General features: G+C 42.8%; 1 protein-coding gene across 1 annotated transcript in view; it reads left to right on the top strand.

The window, feature by feature from the left end:
• The window catches only part of LOC130479577 (sodium/hydrogen exchanger 10-like), a 144604-nt gene extending 124950 nt beyond the window's left edge, over window positions 1–19654 (top strand). Inside the window, exons 21-25 of the mRNA XM_056851973.1 lie at window positions 1003–1173; window positions 5876–6013; window positions 15126–15311; window positions 18703–18823; window positions 19641–19654. Of these exons, the coding sequence (XP_056707951.1) occupies window positions 1003–1173; window positions 5876–6013; window positions 15126–15311; window positions 18703–18823; window positions 19641–19654 (630 nt within the window). The remainder of the gene's footprint in view (window positions 1–1002; window positions 1174–5875; window positions 6014–15125; window positions 15312–18702; window positions 18824–19640) is intronic.
• The last annotated feature ends 453 nt before the right edge of the window (window positions 19655–20107 follow it).

Here is a 20107-nt window from a genome sequence, read left to right as displayed (position 1 = left end):
GTCTACAGATGGACCACAATGATGCTAAATATTTGGTATTGCTGGAGCAGGAGAGTCGTTCCTCTCTTGCTAAGAGCAAAATTGAAAATAAGATTTGCATCTGTATTATCCCAAAACATAGCACATGCTTGATAGTTCCAGCTCCATGGGGGGTGGGATTTACAAGTAAGCATCTATTCTTCATCTGCGTGGCTTCTATGCAGTCCCACATTGGGACTGCGCAGGCGCAGGCCAGCCACGGATAAGATTTGTCAGCTTCTAGCAAAATCTAAAAAGAGAGAGTGCTCCCCCTCCCCTCGGGCATGCAGCCTTCCTGCCCAGTGGTCACATGACCCAGAGGGAGGGAGCACTCTTCCCTCCAGTTCTCCAACCTGCCGCCGCGGAGAGAGAACGGAAGAATTGAAGCTAGTCTTTCAAATCATGATCATGTACATTTCTGGAATTATGGCATGGTGTCTATAATATTTTATATACAACCACTGGGTAGGTGGAGGTTTTGCAAACCACTGCAACCAATCTTTTTTGAGGCTTTGTCTTTTCTTAAGAGAGGCTCAGATTACTACCCCTCTCCTTTAATTCTCCTGGCAACATTCCTTTTCTTGTGAGGGGGGAGTTACCTGGATCATCTACCAAGTCTGACATGTACAAGGAACCCCAGCATGGTTCCTCACAGATCCCAGACTTCTTACTCAGGATTGGTCACCATTTCCCTGCCAAAATGGGCAGTGGCCTGTCCAGCATTCTGAACTTCCCTAAAGATCTAGGCAGCAGGAGGAGGAGGGCTAATCTGCCCCCCTTCTAGGGAAAAATACTCCATTAAGCCAGTTTTTTAAAGAACCTAAGAAACGGGGAAATTATAATGAACACGTGGCCTTTAGGCCAGCAGTCCATTACAATATATTTTGAAGTTATTTTAAGGATTGTAGATGCTATTGTTTCTTGGTTCAATCCATATTGTTTCATTATCTGAGATGCATTTTTCTCTTTCCAATTTTCCAATAGGTGTATGGTTCCACTCCGCGTTATGGAGTTGAGAAAGATTTGTATGAACAAAGACATCCAACAAGACTTCCTTATACAGATTATTTGGTCACTGGGGCCATAATAGGAGAGCTAAACTGCCTAACTAAGCAAGAAATGGAATATATGGTAACTTGTGAAACTGCTGTGCAGGTCAGAGAATTCTGCTTTCCGATGTGTTTTATTAGATATATTTTACATTCTAATTCTCAATAGAATGGTTTAGACTAGAGTGGAACTAAGATTCTGTTTACATTTGGAAATCTACTTAAATTTTAAAAATTTGAATCCAAATTTTGATTTCAAAATATGATTTCGAGGATTTTAAAAACCAAATCTTAAGGACTGGATCCCATGAATAACTTCAGTGTGTAATAGGTGCTCTTCTTGAGCTGCAAGCAGGCAAGGTGGCAACACTGCCACTCCTGGCAGCATGGGGGCTTCAGAGAGGCAGCAGGAAAGAGGGTCTCTGCCATGACTCCATGCAAGATCCTGGTGGGGCCTGCCTTCTCTGTAGCTCACTTTCCTCAATGCTCCCATTGCACTTGCTCTCCAGCTCTCCTTCCAGCTGCCCCTTTCCTTTCTCCTCTCTTGCTGTAACTCGCCTTTCCCTTCTCAAAGCAGCCTTTGCACTTGAGTTCCAGCTCTCCTTCCAGCCGCCCCTTTCCTCTCTCCTCTCTTGCTGTAACTCGCCTTTCCCCTCTCAAAGCAGCCTTTGCACTTGCTTTCCCGCTTTCCTTCCAGCCGCCCCTTTCCTCTCTCCTCTCTTGCTGTAGTTCACCTTTTCGTTAGCTTGCCTTTCTTTTCCCTCAAAGCAGCTCTTGCACTTCCTTTTCCAGCTCTCCTTCCAGTCGCCCCTTTCCCTTCCCTTGCTGTAGTCTGCCTGCTCTTTCTCTTGCTCTGAGGGGCTTCTCTCCCTTCCCCTTTCCTTTTCATTTTCACACAGGAACACACTGAAGCAAATAGGTTGTTGCTGGAAGAGAGCCAAGGTCTGGAAAGGTACCGGCAAGAAGTGGGTGAAGTATGGGGAGAGATGCAGGCTGGCTACCTCTGGGATTGACACAGGTTTTGCTACTGATCATTGCTCCCCTAGCCAAGGGGCAAGTGAAGTAGAAATGTCGCCGCATCCTGCCAATTATGTGGGTAGAAAGCTGCCACTGCTATTGTTCAGCCTACCTGCCCCTTATTTTATTTTTTAAAAGAATTGCCTACAAATCCCTCATAAGGAGATAGCTTTATAAAGCAAGCTTGTGCTTGTGTGCTAAAAACTTTAATACAGGTATCCAGAAAGAGAAGTATGTGCAGAGAACTCACTTGAGATAAATTGAAATTATTGCTTTTTTGGAAGCAATAATGCTGTGTGTGTTACAGAGTTAAATACACTCATAAATGGGGTTTTTTAGGAGGTAAATAACACATTTTATAGATGACCTTAATGGGATATAGTAGGTTAGAGCTAGCATTGATCTTTCAGAATAAGGCTTGTTTGGGGGAGGAGTTCTTCAGCTTTTTCTCCATTTTTGGTTAACCAGCTACCTGCAATAAAAGTGTTTCTTCAAGTGGCACAGCACACCAACCTACAAGAACAAGACTCTGATCCCTGCCTAGAGCCTCTCAGATAATGGAAAAGTGTTATTATTCATTAAGAATTCATGGAAGTCAGCACAATTTATTCTATCGTTTAAAAGAGCTGGTGATTATATATGTATATTATATATGTATATATAAAGAAAAATATGTATATAATATACAGGGACATTATGTTGTACTTTTGCCCCACTTCAAAAAATATGTAGATCCAGCTCTGCCAGCCAAGGCAGTCACCCTCTGCACCACTGGCAGGGGAACGGCACATGCAAGCACCGTGGCTAACACTCTGGATCCAGGGGGAAAGTGACAGCAACTTGCTGAAATGAATGGGGTCATATTTATACCAAATTTCTGCCCTGAGGCAGGGTGACTACAAAGGCAATGTTAGCTGTTGAGAGTGGACAAAGGTTTGATTGCTCGAGATTGGATTAGGAAGGTGCAGTGAGTAAGGTCATCAGAGATGATGGCTGAACACTTAAGAATTAAGTGTTTGAGCCTTGAGTAACAGACCCCAATTGAGGTGGGGTCTGGAATAAGGGAGTCAGAGAGGGTTTGCCTGGCTCTGGGATGAGATTAGGAGTTAGTTACAATATAATTGATGGGATCTGGTAGGATGCTTGCCATCTATTGCAGGAAAAGTATAGAAATGCTAAATGTTTGTCCATTGTCTCTTTGCTTCCATGGAGCCTCCGTTGTCTTCTTGGGGGAAAGCATGGGAACATGCCTGAACTTAACCCAGTCAGCTTGCTACAGCCTTGCCCGAACAAGATGGATGCCAGGAGACCCCTTTTGTCTCTGGCTACACAGCAGTGTTTCCATCCTTTGCGCACCAGCTTCAGTCCTGTACACTTGTGGGGTGTCCCAGGGTAGTTGTGGGCCTGTGAGGGTGCCATAACAAACATGTTTAAAACAATAACAAAAATAATATCATTAATTGACTTTGCCTGTGTCTTCTATTAAGTTCATATCTCCAGTACCTGGCATTACATTTTATGGTATTTATTTGTTTGCTTGTTTGATTGATTTGGCACACTTGGCCCAGCCTAACCAAGTGACATTTATGTCATATTCGGCCCTCATAACAAATGAGTTCGACACCCCTGATATAGAGTGCATTACAGCACTCTAGTTTCACATACTTTTCCTTTCATCCACTCTCCAATTCAAGAAGTTCTGTAGACAGCAGAGGGAGGCAGCCTTCCCACATTTAAAAGAAACCTTGATTATAAAGAATAAACAACAACAAACCATGTGGATCCATTCTCTCCTACATAGCCTTTCCTTGAGGGGGTACCCTAAAGGAAAAACCAAGATTAGTGGGTATTTCAAGCACAGATTTTTTAAAAATTACATATGGGAAAGCATTTAAACAACTAGATGAAACAAATTCCTTGTTTTTAAGATATGCATAAGTGCTTTATAATAAATATATTTCATTGTTGAATTTAGGTCTTGTTTCATCCAGCCTTTTGGGTATACAAAAGCATTTAAACAAACATTCACAATCATTGCCATGTGAAAGTGAGCAGATCCAGATATTAATTTGAACATGTAAAGTGACTCATAGACAAATAATTTTCAAGAGCTACTATAAAACTATAGAAACAAGATTGGTCCCTTTCTTGGGGAAAATATATTTTAAATAAATCATAAGTCCATGTGTTACACAGAATAGTAACTTTAATTCTCATTTATAATGTAGTAAGCTCAATGTAACTAAAAATACTTGGAAATGTGCCAACATATTTGCTCTAAAAAGATAGTGATAAATAACAGTTATAACTTCTATAATTTAGCAGTGTATCATCTGTATACTTTGCATGGTACTCAATTTGACCGTTCAGGAGGCCCTTTCACCTTTCTGTCTTCTTCCCAGGCAAGTGTAGTTGAGGTGGGAGACAGGGTTGAAAGTAACCATCGTCCCCTAAGACTTATGCTCAAATTCAGGGATAATATTTTTCTTGATCGGGCCCCCGACCCCTTAGAAGAGAACCAGCCAATTGTAAGAAGACTCAAATGGTCTGAACAACTGCAGGCCAAATTAATCCAATTCTTGGAGAGGGACGACATATGTTCCAGTCACCAAATGCTATTACAGGCTGACGCAGAAGTCATAACACTCTTTGAAGATATAGTGGCACTTTTTAGACCTGTACTCTGCAATAATAGACCTATTAAATCCACTACCTTTTCAAAAAATGGGTGGTTTGACCTTGAATGTAGAAAGGCCAAGAAAGAGCTAGTATTTTACACAAGACAAATTCATCGTCGCCGGGGAGGAGTTTCTATTACGTTCCTCTCCTCACTGAAATGTGCCTATAAAAACCTATCGTCCGATTTCCAGCCTGGAATCTATCCAAAATTATTTCATGCAGAGAATCCTTGCTCTCCCTAAAGGAACCCTTGCTGCTATGTTGTGGGCAGAACTTGGCTTACCCTCTATACAAGCCCGTGTGCATGTTGCCCTACTAAAATACCGAAGAGAGCATCGTAAAGCTTCCACCAGTATACCTGGCCATCTTAGCTTTGAGGCGATGCTCTCAAAAGATGGGGCTTGGTCAACATTTTATAACAATATTCTTATTTGCTATTCTATCATGAATGATTCGCAGGGTGTGCCTATCTCAGGTTTTACCACGCGGGAGTGGGTATTCAGGTGTGATGCCGCATCCGATGGTCAGATGATCTCCCGGTCTAAATTTTCACCTTAGTTTAAACTGTTTAATAGGAACCATGAAAGAGCCCCCTATCTATCCAAAATTTCCGCATTCAAGCTCAGAGCAGCATTTACGTCATTAAGATTTCAGACCATGCCAACAGCCATGTTAGCTGGACGCTATGCCCAAATCCCGATGGCCTCTCGTGTATGTATCTGCGGATCCTCAGAACTCAAGGACCTCCCCCATTACATGCTGAACTGCTCTATGTACCATGAACCCAGATCTAAATTTCTTGGGTCTTTTTTACCCAAGATTAGCTGTTTTAATGATCATGAGAAGCTCTTTCTCCTGTCCGATACTGACTCTGCTGTCACTTACAATATGTCTCTTTTTGCCCTAGCAGCCAGGAAAATTCGAGCCAGCATTGCAGTTAAACCGGACAACATTTGTATTTGATTTAAATTTATTTATTTTTACTTGATTTTAACTGTTTTCTTGTTGAATCTTATTTGATTGTGTCTGCTTGATTGTAACTGCCTTTGAATATATGCAATAAATCTGTACCTACCTACAGTTATAACTTCTTGTGGGATTTTTTTTTCCAGACATGTTTTATCTCTATAGAGGATTTGTTTGAAGCTTTTGATAAGTTTTTGGAATGTCCATCTTTAGAATATAAAATATGGCTGAAACTTGCTCTTGAGGTTGCTCTCAAAACTTTCAAGGAAAACCTTCCTTATGAGGTAAGTATATGCATGCTTCTATGTGTAATAATACATCAGTGCTGTCTGGAACATATTTAAGTAAATCTACAGAAATCTGTATGTGCAACATGCTAGGCCTGTTTAAATGGAAAGATAATCTTAAAATGTTATCAATAAATAGAATTGCAAGTGTTTGGGCTTAACTCTTATGACAGTATTGTTGCATCATTGGGTTTTTTGGCCTCATTCATTATTTATCCACGGTGACTTTTTAAGGGTTGCTTTATTTGGGAACTTCTTTTTTTGTTACAATACATATTATTTTACCACAGTTCTTTCCCCTCCTCTACTGTAGTAGATAAGCTGTATTATACACCTCTGGGTCTAGACGCATTGATTAATTCAATCACTTAATTAAGAATCTTTTAACGTTTAAGCATTTTGTTGGTAAAAAGATGAAAAGTGAAAGGCGTTTGGGGCTTTTGATAGCCTAAAACTGTTATTAACTGAGGTGAAGTTGACTCATAAATTATTTTTAGTTATGTATTTTTTATCCAATATTTTGTATATTTTACTTATTTTAACTGATGTTACTTACAGTTGTATTGATTTTTACATGTTTTCATAAAAAGTGCAGTGTATAAAATATTTTACCCTAAAAAGCTCAAGTGTGTCAAAATAAAAATGAGATTGTCACCATTATATAAATGGGTTAACCATTATTATGCTTTGATATATTCCTTACTACTATCCTGGAGGGTAGTACTGCCTTGGAGGATATGTGCATTTCATGGTAAAGGTCTGGCATTCCTGAGCATGGTAAACATTACATTAAATCAGTGGTTCCCAACCTTTTTTTGACCAGGGACCACTAGAACTTTTTTGTTCGGTGCAGGGACCCCAAGGTTCAAAATAAAAATTCCGAGTGCCAATGCGGCAATTTAACCTGAATACTGAGGTTTTAGTTTAGAAAAAACAACTCATATGTTAACATCTTTTGCCTTAGAAGAAAAACACAATAGCAGAGCTTTCAATGATACAAACAACTTTTTATTGAAAGGCAAATCCAAGGCAAAACCTCCCATTCACAAATGGCCAATAACCCCCCATGCACAGTTTTGAGAATCTGGATGGGGAAAACGTGCATCTGAGTGGCAAATCCAAGGCAAAACCTCCCCACAAACGGCTGGGAGATAGGAGGACGAGTGAGGGGGAGAAGACACGGCCCTATAAAGAGGGAATGGGGTGGAGGCCAAGGAGGATCGCTACGGGAAGGCAAATCCAAGACCTCCTCCTCCTCGCTGCCGCCGCCTGGGCTCCTTCCTACCTTCCATCCCTGGGGAGCCTGCCATCCGCCCGTCCTCAGCGCCTCGGCCTCCTCCGCCAGCCAAAACCAGCGGGAAAATCCTGCCCGCTGATTGACTGCTGCCGCCGCCCGCCTTGGTGCCGCCGGCCCTCGAGCGCCGCGTGCAAAACCCGGCCGCGCTGTGAGGAGAGGGAAAGGGGAGGAGGAGGAGGAGGGCACTTTACCTCACACACGGCCCCTGAGCCGTGGCCGCAGCTCAACTGAGAGAGAGGGAGAGAGCTGCGTGCTGGACCCCTGGTGGTAAACTTTGTTTCGCGGACCCCTGCTTTAGTTCTCGCGGACCCCTAGGGGTCCGCGGACCACCGGTTGGGAACCACTGCATTAAATAAACCATGTGGACTAACCAACCACATGTAATGTACAGGGGGGTTCTAAGACAGTAGAGATAGGTTCATCTCCTTCAGTTCAGTTCAGAATTGAGCTCAGTTCAACCAAGTAATTTTGCTGGGGGTGGGGGGTAGAATCCAACAAACTGCCCTCGGAGTTTAATTTCAAATCTCAGAAAGTCCATGACACTCCTGATATCATTGGGACTGCTAAAAACTTTCCACATTACCTCCAACCACCACTTGTGCACTCCAGCTTCCCTGATCATGCAAACTCTACCTACCTAGCTACTCTTGTTCCTGATATAGCAAGTGGATGAGGTTACATGTTCCCTGATAGACTGTGTGCGCCACTTGGAGGTACTTCTAGACTCAATATTGTCTTTAAATAGTCAAGCATCAGATTTTCCCTGGAATGCCTTTACCAATTGAGGCAAGATCTCCATGTGACCTTTCTTGGAGAAAACTGACCTGGCTACAGGTATGCATGCCTTAGTAACATCCAGACTTGACTATTGTGTGGAGCTGTCCATAAAAGCAGTTTCCAATTGGCAAAGGTGTTAGACAAGGATGTATTTTATCTCCTTATCTCTTCAATCTATTCCATTTTCCATTTATTTACTAGCTCTTTTGACCAAAGGTCTTGAGCTTACCATAACAATAATACATAATACAACACCAAATAATCAATTTACAACACCCAACGTATACTTAAGGTTAAAACACAGTAGAAAACAATTACTAAACATAGCATCACCAATGCCATAACAATATATTCCCCCTGAACCAGCCTCATTGAAATCACAAAATTTATTTCAACATTCAACTCGCAGCTTACATGCTTGTTTTGTTTTGACGTTTGAGTGACATCACCTCCGCCAAAAATCTTGCAACAGAACTAGTGATATCAGGGTGAATATCTCCCATTATGTGGGATATCACCCAGGACTCCAAGGGAAGAAAATCTATATGCAGAACATATAATTAGGAAAGCTGGATTAGATTTAGATGAAGGTGGAGTGAAAATTGGAGGGTGGAACATTAACAATTTGAGATATGCCGATGATACTACATTAATGGCAGAAAATAGCGAAGATTTGAAATGACTACTGCTGAAAATTAAAAGAGAAAGTGCCAAAGCACGACTACAGCTGAACATCAAGAAGACAAAAGTAATGACTACAGGAGAATTACACAACTTTAAGGTTGACAATGAGGAAATTGAAATTGTTCAAGACTTTCTATTCCTTGGCTCCACCATCAACCAAAAGGGAAACTGCAGCCAAGAAATCAGAAGGAGATTGAGACTGGAAAGGGTAGCCAGGAAGGAGCTAGAAAAGATTCTGAAGTGTAAGGATGTGTCACTGGCCACCAAGATTAGGTTAATTCATGCCATCGTATTCCCTATTACTATGTATGGGTGTGAAATCTGGACAATGAAGAAAGCTGACAGGAAGTAGACTCCTTTGAAATGTGGTGTTGGAGGAGAGTGTTATGGATACCATGGACTGCCAAAAAACAAAATCAGTGGGTTATAGATCAAATCAAGCCTGAACTGACCCTAGAAGCTAAAATGACTAAACTGAGGCTATCGTATTTTGGTCACATTATGAGAAGGCAAGAGTCACTAGAAAAGACAGTCATGCTAGGAAAAGTTGAGGGCAGCAGGAAAAGAGGAAGACCCAACAAGAGATGGAGTGACTCAATAAAGGAAGCCACAGCCCTCAATTTGCAAGACCCGAGCAAGGCTGTCAAAGATAGGACATTTTGGAGGACATTGATTCATAGAGTCGCCATGAGTCGAAAGCAACTTGACGGCACTTAACACACACACACTGATTTATTGCTGGGCTTAATACAAGATGTTGGTTTTGACCTTTAAAGCTTTACATTGCATAGGTCCAGAATATGTGAAGTTGGCCCAGGGAGCACGTGAAGTTGGCCCAGGGAGCCTACCTCTGGGAAACAGTCATAGCAGAGGTACGGCTTTGTCAGCTGTTACCCTGAATGCTGAAATTCTGCCCCTCCAGATGGGTTTGAAGACCTGCCTTTTCTAGTAGGGCTTTGAGTTGGGCAGTAAGAAATAGAGTGGCAGGAGAGCGGCACTGTTGCATTATAATTGAATTTTTAACATTGTATTTTAAATACTTTTTCCCAATTGTATTTTGTTGCGAATCACATTAGAGATTTTTTTTATTTGAAAGGTGGCCTATAAATAAACCAATTAAGTGGAATTACATTTCTTCTTTGGGGTCTCTGTGTTATCACACTCATGGAAACTGATGCCTGTGCTATCCTTCAAAAATTAGACAGCTAGGCTAAAAAGGGTTTTGAGTGCTTGCTGTGCTCATCCTAGAAGTATGGGTATCATTGCACATATCCGAAGTGGGTAGAGCAGTTCTTTCCGGCTCAGTTAAATAGCCACAGCAGAGATATCATGAAGAACTTCTCTATTCTCTCATCAGAGACATGAGTTAGACTCCCTTTGCTTCTTGCCACTTACTGTCCTAATCCAGGATAACAACTTTGTATTTTTTTATCTGTATAAAATTAGCATTATACCATTTGTATATAATTACCATCTATTCTAGATTTTTATCATCCATTGACTTAGATTTTTATCTTTAAATTCCTCTCCTCTTCCCTACCCATCTGTGGCAAATAGTTCAATAAATGTCTTTTTTAAAGTGTGGCTATTGTGGGGGGAAATAATTAGCCTCCAATGGATACAATTTTTGTCTATTTTCTTTGGATAAAGAGCATGAAGTTGATTCCTGTCAGAATTGTTTGTATTTTGTGAAGCAGGCTCAGTGTAACTGATCTTACCACTACAGAGCTACATTTTGGGAGTATGTATGCTCATTAGATCTGATGGTTGTCCAGCCCTCAACCATTCTGGTGCCTTTGTCTTTTGGTTGTAAAGCAGTCGATGGTACCAAACACTCCTTGTTATCAATGGCCAGCATGAGATCCCATGCTCAGGTATTGTCTATTGCTAACCCTGCAGAGGATGCTAGGTCTACTGGAGGAGACCACAATGGACACCACAAGGGCATAATCTGTGGTCACCACAATGGCACAATCTTTGCACTATTCATCAGATCTGAAGGAGGAAGAGGAAAAGGAGAGAAGATCAGTGCTTCCTCAAGTCTGATTTTTCCTGATATCCTCACCCGCAGATTTGTTGCTGACTGTGGTCCTTCCTGCTTAGCTGTCATCTCATGCAGGTGACTCTATAGTATCAATCCTTGACAGGATCCATGAGGCTTTGGCTATTCTTGACCTTCCTCCTGAACACACATTCTGGATGATCTGGAAGTACAGTCTGTAGGCTGTGTGCCTAATGGTCAGTTAGAAGATATCTCACAAGATGTTTTAACTCCTCAATTTCCTGCAAAGACCTGGCAGAACCTATGCAGTGTTGAGATCCCAATAGTGTGTTCGTCATGGACAGGCGTATACCTCTACTCTTTTGTAAAGGATTCACTCAGAAAGGTGGTCTGAAGCAAACTACTTTATTAAAAGATATAGCAGGCAAAGACTGAAGACATGACCGCTCTGAGCGTAGCGAAGCAAGCAATACAATTCAGGGTACGTTATTTGGCATAAGACACTACTCCAGAGATAGCTGGCCTGGGTTGCCTAGACGGCGCAAAGATAAGGTTCCCACAGCCGAAGTCTCAACATGGCCCAGGTGTCGGCCCAGGCCAAAACCGAAAGCACAAACAGTATAGTATCGCCTGGGCAGTGAGGCCAGGCCAGGCTCTGACATCTGCCCCCCCCAAGGCCCCTCCTTTTCCCTCAAAGGCTGAGGCTTGTTGGGGTAGGTTTTGTGGAACAATTGTACTAGTCGTGGGGCGGCCACGTGACGTTCGGCGACCCACTCATCATGCCCTGGACCTAAGTGTTTCCATCGCACCAGGTAATAAAGAACTCCTTTGCGAACTCGGGAGTCCAGGATTTTAGAGAGTTCAAAATGTTCTTCCCCTTGAACCAAAATAGGGGACGCTGGTGGGGCTTCTGGGTGCCATTCAGGGGCAGTGACATATTTCTTCAGCAGGCTGATATGGAAAACCGGGTGGATCCCCTTTAATGATTTTGGGAGATCCATTTCCACAGTGACTTAGTTAATCAGACGTGAGATCTTAAAATGGTCCTACATATTCGTCACTGAGTTTTTTACAGGGACAAGGTGAATGAAAGTTTTTTGTTGACAGATAGACCTTGTCTCCCACTTTCAGTTCTCATCCTGGGGAGCGATGTTTGTCGGCCTGCTTTTTGTAGTTTTGATTCGCCCATTCCAGTCCGCAACATCGGAGCTGACCTCCCCTTCCAAGAAGTTAACATTACCCAACGGTCCAAAATCTTTGCCATACACCACCTGGAAAGGACTGAATCCCGTGGACTGATGAGAGGCATTATTGTAGGCATACTCTGCGAAGGGAAGGAGGTCAACCCAATCATCCTGATGATAATTAACATAGCAGCGTAAATAACACTCTAGGACCGAGTTAAAGCGTTCTGTTTGTCCATCAGTTTGGGGGTGGTAAGCACTAGATAACCCCTGCTCTACCCCCACCAGTTTCAGGAATGCTTTCCAAAACGTGGCAATGAACTGGCTCCCGCAGTCCGAGATTATTTTGCGTGAAAAACTGTGGAGACGAAAGACGTGTGAAACAAACAGGCGAGCTAGTTTTTGAGCCGTGGGGAGACCTGTGCATGGCACCAGGTGGACCTGTTTGGAGAAAAGGTCCGTTACTACCCAAAGTACAGTTTTGCCACGACTGGGTGGAAGGTCTGTAATAAAATCCATAGCTGTTACCTCCCAGGGAGCTGCAGGCATTTCCATAGGCTTAAGCAGTCCCCCCACTCGCTTGGCCAAAGCACACTTAGGGCAACACCGAATGAAACCATCCAGATCTTGCCGCATTCCTGGACACCAGAATTGCCTGCGCAAAAGATGCAGGGACTTCACAAAACCAAAATGTCCAGCCATGGCAGCAATCTAACACCTCCCTACGCAGTGAGGCAGGAATATACAGCTGAGACCAACTAAGCCAACACCCATCCCGGGATGTTAGTTTGGCTGGTAGAGAGCCTGCAACTTCCTCTGCTTGACCAGCCTTAACCAACTCAGATTTAAAAGAGTCAGTGAGCCCTTCCAAAGGGTTGGACTCCACTGTATGTGAACGGGTAAGAACTGCAAGTAGTTCCCCTCTATTTGGGAGTAAACAAAGAGTCAGTGGGACGGTCCAGTTTACTCTGGTACTGAGCCAGCCTGGAGAGACCATTGGCCAATAGATTCTTGTTGCCCGGAACATGCTTTAAGATAAAGCGAAACTTGGAAAAGAATTCTACCCAGCGCATTTGTTTGGCATTGAGTTTGTGATTCCCTTTCAAAGCCTCTAGATTTTTATGGTCTGTCCACACTTTGAAAGGAATGCTGTTCCCTCTAGAAAGTGCCTCCACATTGTCAAGACATATCTAATTGCGGCCGCCTCTTTCTCCAAATAGGCCAGTTGAGTTCTGATTGCGAAAATCTTTTGGAGAAATAAGCGCAGGGCTGAAGCTGTCCTTCTCCGGCTTGAAGGAGAGCTCCGCCCATGGCTACATCCGAAGCATCAACTTGAACCACAAATGGCTTTTCGCAATTGGGGTGTTTGAGAATGGGTTCCAAAGTAAAAATCCTTTTTAGGGACTCAAAAGTCCGTTGACAAGCAGGGGACCAGTCTAGCTGAGCTGAGGGCTGGTTGGCGGCACTGCCTTTCTCCTTAGTTTTCAAAAGGTCCGTGATGGGGAGAACCACCTGGGCAAAGTCTTTGAGGAACCCTCTATAAAAGTTTGCGAAACCCAGGAACTGTTGTAACTGGTTAAGAGTGGATGGCGCCTCCCACTCCAGTATTGCCCGTACCTTGGAAGGATCCATAGCCAGACCTTCATGCGAAACAATATATCCCAGGAAACTTAGTTTGTCACAGTGAAACTCACACTTAGATAATTTGGCAAACAGATGGTTGTCTCGCAACCGACGCAACACTTCTTTCACCAGGCTTACGTATTCTTCATAGGTCTTTGTATAAATCAAAATATCATCCAAATAAACCACCATTCCCTTAAAAAGCAGATCATGTAACACCTCATAAATCATTTGCATGAAGACATTAGGGGCCCCAGAAAGACCGAAAGGCATTACTAGATATTCAAATATTCCAAAACAGCTGGAGAAGGCGATCTTCCATTCGTCCCCGCATTGAATTCATACTCGATAATACGCCTCGACCAGATCCAATTTAGTAAAGAAACGACCCTCCTTCAATTGGCTTAAGAGATCTGGAATCAATGGGAGGGAGTAGGCATTAGTCTTAGTTACTGCATTGAGTCTATGAAAGTCTATGCAAAGCCGAAGATCTCCCATCTTCTTCCGTACAAAAAAGGAGGGGGCTGAGCAAGGGGCAGTGGAGGGTCTGATGAACCCCCGAGCTAAGTTCTTGTCCAAAAACTCCCATAGCACTGACTTCTCCTTGGGGCTCATGGGGCACACCTTCCCTTTAGGTAACTGAGTTTCCCCCACCAGTTCAATGGCACAGTCCGTTTTCCGGTGGGGGGGTAAGACATCACAGTCCACTCCATCAACACATCGACAAAGTCACGATACTCTTGGGGCAAACTTGGCGGGGACAGCCCCTGGTCTAGGGAAGCCATCGCCTCGCACACACGCATGGCCACTTCCTTACAGTGGCGTTCACACGGTGGCTGGGCAAAGATGACCCTTCTTGTAGCCCAGTCTATAGTGGGATTGTGGCCTCGGAGCCAGTTTACCCCGAGCACTACAGGATATTGAATGTCTGGGACTATGGTATTATTTGTTCCCAATGGGAGCCAACCCCTAAGGCCACGCGGCGGGTGCGGAGGTGCACCGGTCCTCCCTTCATTTCACTTCCATCCATTTGAGAAAAATGGAACGGCTGTGACAAGAAAGATCTTTCTGACTTTCCCCTCCCCTCGTCCTTTCTGACCTGAGGAAAGTATATTTCTGGTGTCACAGGATCCACATGGACTAACTGCCCTGTACATTGGGAAGCTGCCTTGGAAAGGGGTAAAATCAGCCCTTCCCCCTTCCATCAGTGGAGCTGCACTGATGAGAGAGGCAAAAAGGGTGATTTTATTCCTTTCTCCTCCTTGTGGCAGCCTCCCAATTGGCATGGGTCAGAAAGGACTGCTGATTGAAGAGACTCTGCAAGAACTGTGAACGTGAGTGTCTTCCACTGGCAAATGGCAGGATCCAACCTCTATCTGGCATTCCAAGATAACCTCCCCCAGTGACTATAACACAATTAGATATAATTTAAATGTTGTGATTCCTATGCAAGGATGGTTTTACGTCTGGTAAACTGCTAAGTTTATATCATATTAATTATAAATGACTATGTAATTCATTTTCTATGGTTATGTATTCCAGGACTGGTCATACAAAATGTGTGAGCAGCTTTCTAACTTGTATGTGCTAGATGTACCCAATCACACCAAACATGATATTTATGATGGGACTATGGAATATGTTATTCTTGTACATGGAACGGTACAAGACTGTCAGATACTACAACTTTTTTGTGCACCATGCATTTTACCTAAAACCTGCCACCAGGTAAGGGGAGTATTAAAATAACGTGTCCATAGTGTAGCTTCATTACTGGAGAGGGGGAGCAGACACCCTGCAAGGAACACAAATATACAAATAAAATAAAAGAGAGGAATTAAAAGAATATTAATTAGTTATTAATTAATTGTAAGAGTAAATGAGATCTCCCACATTTTTGTCACCAAAAATCTTTGACACTAATTTAGGAGGAGCAAAAAAAGTGATCACTTGTTGATTGATCAATGGGGAAGTATTTGGCCTGTACAAAATGTTTGGAAAAAAACCCTGATCTTTTTGATGAAGTGGCTTGGGCAAGGAACATAGTTTAGACAAGTAGGGACCCTCAAAAAAACATTCTTACCACCTTTGCTTCCTCCCCTTTCCCCTTACTTCTGTCAGTCTCTCTCTTTCTTTTCCTTCCTGCTACCCCTTTTCTTATTCTCTCCTCCATGCCTGTCACTTTCTCTTTCTGCCCCCCATCACCCTCCCAGTCACCTACCTGCCTCCTCCCCCTCCCGCCCTCAGCAGCAGTGGCTCTCCTGGAATCACAACGAATCTCCCAACTATAAAGATCAGTTCCCCTTAGGGTTGCCAACTCCAGGTTGGGAAATTCCTGGAGATTTGGAAGTGGAGTCTCTCTCTTCTCCCCCCACCCGGTAGTCTTTACCTTGGGAAACTACAGTCTTAACGGTGGGGATCAAAGCAGCTTACATTAGTTTCCTCTCCTTTTCATCTGCTCAACAACCCTGTGAGGTAGGTTATGCTGAAAGTATGTGACTGGTCCAAAAATCAACCAGTGAGCTTCCACAGCAAGATGGAATTTGAATCTGGGTCTTGCAGACCCTGCTCTGAAGCTCTAACTGCTACACCACACTCGCTTTTATAGGGTTGCTGCTGTTGAACAGTAACAAGCAGCCAGGACTAGGGTTGCCAACCTTCTGGTGGGACCTGCAGATCTCCCCAGAATTACAATTGAACTTCAGATGACAGAGATATGTGCCCATGGTGAAAATGGCTGCTTCAGAGGGTGGACTCTATGGCATTATATCCAGCTGAGGCCTCTCCCCTCCTCGAACACTGCCCTCTTCAGACTCCACCACAAAATCTCCAGGAATTTCCCAATCTGGAGCTGGCAACCCTAGCTAGGCCTGGCCCCAATGAATCCTCCCTCAAGGCCAAAATCGACCTGGGAAGGGCTCTGCCCCCTCTTGCTGCCTTTTATTGACAGAACCAAGCCGTGGAATGCTGTGGTTGCCTAGTAACAGTCACTGAGGGAATTGTTACTTAAAGTTACTAGCACACCTTTTATCATTTTTGAGTGTTTTAAACTGTCCGATGTATTTTTTAAAGATTTTCAGATTTTTCTGTAAACCTGGAACCCTTTTCAGGTTTGTGGAAGATCTGTCTTGCATTCACTCCCCCTTTCTATCTGACTTAAATACAATTCTCTTAAAGAAACATACAAATGCCTATACCACACAACTGCAAACCACTTCCCATCCAAATTGTAAGGATAAGTCCTGAGAAGTATAGGACAGGTATCCACTAAAAGGTATCCAACATACCTTGGATTAGATACAATGACTTTCTTGTATTCATTCTTCCACCACTGTAGAAAGAACAAAGGGGGTATTGGATCCAATCCTATGTTCATAATTGATAAGCAATGTATTTTATCCTTTAATAACCTACCTTTTTATAAAAGGAATGTACCAAGGAATAGTTTGATTTTAAACCAAAATGATAAAATAGAATACTATATAACAATTTAACTCATGAATGAAAATATTTACGCGGAAAGCTCGTTTAAGTCAGCACTTCCAACTGTAAAAATGCAAGTCCAAAATAAGTGGATCATCATAAACTGCTGAATTCTCAAAACCAAGTTTCTCTGATGCACCTACTCTATCAGTTGTAGTAATCCCCAGGACACCATATTTGTTTTGGTCAGTACAGCAGCTTCCTTTGCTACACCCTGAAAATAGGGGTGTGGTTGAGTTGGAACACACCAAAGTACACCTCCATGACCTTTTTTTTTTGGAGCTGGAGTGGTGCAATCATTAATGGGAGATCTTTTTACTCTCCTCAGTGAGTGCCAGTAGCTCTATTGCAAAGGCACATAGCGCTGCTGCTCAGTACACTTGACATGTGAGGGAAGTGTTGAAGGTTTCCTACTGCATGGGCAGTGCCACTGCCTGAGAATCACAAGCCATTGCTGCTGTGGCTGCTGCCCCTGCCCAAAGTGGCCCTGATTCTGTAATAAGTGGGGACCAGGGTTGCCTGGCGCTGATGTGGATCCAAGCACTGGTTGGGCCAAAGCCTCAGGCAAGAAGGACACTTGCTGTGCACAATGCCTTCAAGTCCTTCCTGCCCCATTGCCACTGCAGTAGCTCAACTTTGGCCACCTGTAATGATTCAGTGGCATGGCTGCGTAAAATTCCCTGAATTCCCCCCCCCAAGTGTGTAGATGGACATTTGTGGCATGGAACAACTTTCCCACCACTCTTTCCCGACTGAGCTTTCTTAAGAAAAGCAGGTCAGAGTGTGACATGGGGTGCAAGAGGGGAAAGATTCATCCTTTCACTTCAACCGAGGTGAATTTGCAATGAAGCAAGCAAAATCAGAATGTAAAATGGTGGTATGTTGGTGTTGTATCTATGAAGGTGTTTCCAGAGTCTTTTCTGAATACAAGAACTTCTGAATATAAGGATCACCTTTTATGCAAATAATATAACCCATGTCAACTATTAATAGTTTTAATATATGATGTTTTTTAGTGTAGTGATATTCTAAAACAAAAGGCACCACTTTTTCTAATCCTAGAAATATTATGATTCTAATGAGCTGAGATATTCTGGACCCTTTTTGAGGTATCTTAATGACCTGCTGTCCTTTAATTATGACCCTTTGTGTCTTTTTATTCTTTTACATTTATTTTATATTTATTTATTAAAATATTTATATCCAACCTTTCCTCATGGCTCAAGGCAGCTTAAAAATCAGAGTTAAAACATTTCAAACCGATAGAATAAAACCTCAGATAATCCCCTCCCTCCAAAAAGTGCCTATAGCATATACACTATGAAAAGCTCTGGTGAATAAAATGGGCTCACAGTGTCTACTGAAGATTTCTGATCTCCCCTCATTTCCTCAGTGGGAGCTACATTGATGCCAATGAGGCTAATCCAAGTGAAGGGATCATTAGCAGGTAGCAACCTGAGGATCACAGTTGGCATACAGATATGGGAAGAGACTGTCCTTTAGATCTGTGGGCCCCAGGCCATGAGGGCCTACATTCACCTTATGGTACAGTCTCATCAATATTAGGTATGGAGCCCCCTTCATTACCCCAGCAGAAGAAATACTGTGAGTAACTATAACTATGGTAATATTCTAGGTACAAGGTACTGCGGCAACATCAAAGCTATTTATTGTACGAACAGTAGAGCCTCTGAAGTTGAAGGACCCTGGAAAATTAAGCAGCATTTGCCAAATTCATACAGCAGCTCGGAGGCCGGGTAAGAGAGAGTGTTCAAACCTCTACCATAGAATTACCAAAAATGCAAAATTCTAGTGAACTGCCTAGAAGAAAAATATTAGAATTAAGCCATAGAAAAATTACATAGAAAAAAATATTAGGACCAAACAACTGTTGTCTACCTTCCTGCACTTGCCCTACTACCCTTGTCAGCTACCCTTAATCTACAGAACTTAACTGTTACAACTATCAACATCAGTTTTTACTTTGCGGATATGCCAATTCCTTTTTGGGATCTGAATACAGTTCCATATGACCTTGGTCCCTCCTCTGCAGTTTGCAGAGAGTACTTTTTTCTCCTGTTGATGGCATATCTAATTGTCAAGCAGACTTACCTGCATCATTCAGAGAGGCTTCTAGGGTATGTAATCAGGGTCTGGTTCAAAATAGGGTGGGTGTTTTTTTTTAAAGAGGTGCATGGTGGTAGGAAGTGTAGGGTCACAAAAGATCTTCATTGACAATGAAAGACAAAAGTATCAAGGAAATCCCTTTCATTTATCTTAAAAACCTTCTGCAGCAATTTTTTTTAAATGGATTTGCTTCTTCTAACATTTTAAAACCTTCAGATACTTGAATATTAGAATGAGAACTATCAATATTAGGAAATCAATCTGATTGTTGTTCTCATTCATTTAAATGGGAAATGGATCTTTGGTTGTGCTCATCTGAACAATTTTCCCTCCCAAATTTCTGGCAGATAGGATAAAGTGTCTCTTTTGTGTAGGCAGTTAAAATTTGCACTAGCAGCATGGCACAGGCAGCTGTGAATTGGTATGCAAGTTTTTCATCCTTTTTAGGTATCCTTAAGTGAAGATGGAGGAGACCTGTTTATTCTACAAAAATGAAGCACACAGGCAATGGAATCTACCCCCCTTGTGGAACTCCCTGCCCCAGGATGTGGTGATGGCTGCCAACTTGGAAGGCTTTAAGAGGGGAGAGGACATGTTCATGGAGAGGGGTATTCATGGCTACTAGTTAAAATGGGTACTAGTCATGATGCATACCTATTCTCTCCAGGATCAGAGAAGCATGCCTGTTATATCAGGTGCTTTGGAACACAGGCAGGACAATGCGGCTGCAGTTGTCTTGTTTGTGGGCTTCCTAGAGGCATCTGGTTGGCCACTGTGTGAACAGACTGCTGGACTTGATGGACCTTGGTCTGATCCAACATGGCCTTTCTTATGTTCTTATGCTTCACTGCATTCTATTTCTTTCAGCATTTTTCTTACAACCCAGTTCATTTCCTGTCATCTGGAAAATATTC

Source organism: Euleptes europaea, chromosome 6, assembly GCF_029931775.1.
Source record: "Euleptes europaea isolate rEulEur1 chromosome 6, rEulEur1.hap1, whole genome shotgun sequence".
In the NCBI taxonomy this organism is placed as follows: domain Eukaryota; kingdom Metazoa; phylum Chordata; class Lepidosauria; order Squamata; family Sphaerodactylidae; genus Euleptes; species Euleptes europaea.
The sequence above is the reverse complement of the archived record's forward strand: the minus strand, read 5'-3'. Positions and strand labels throughout refer to the sequence as shown.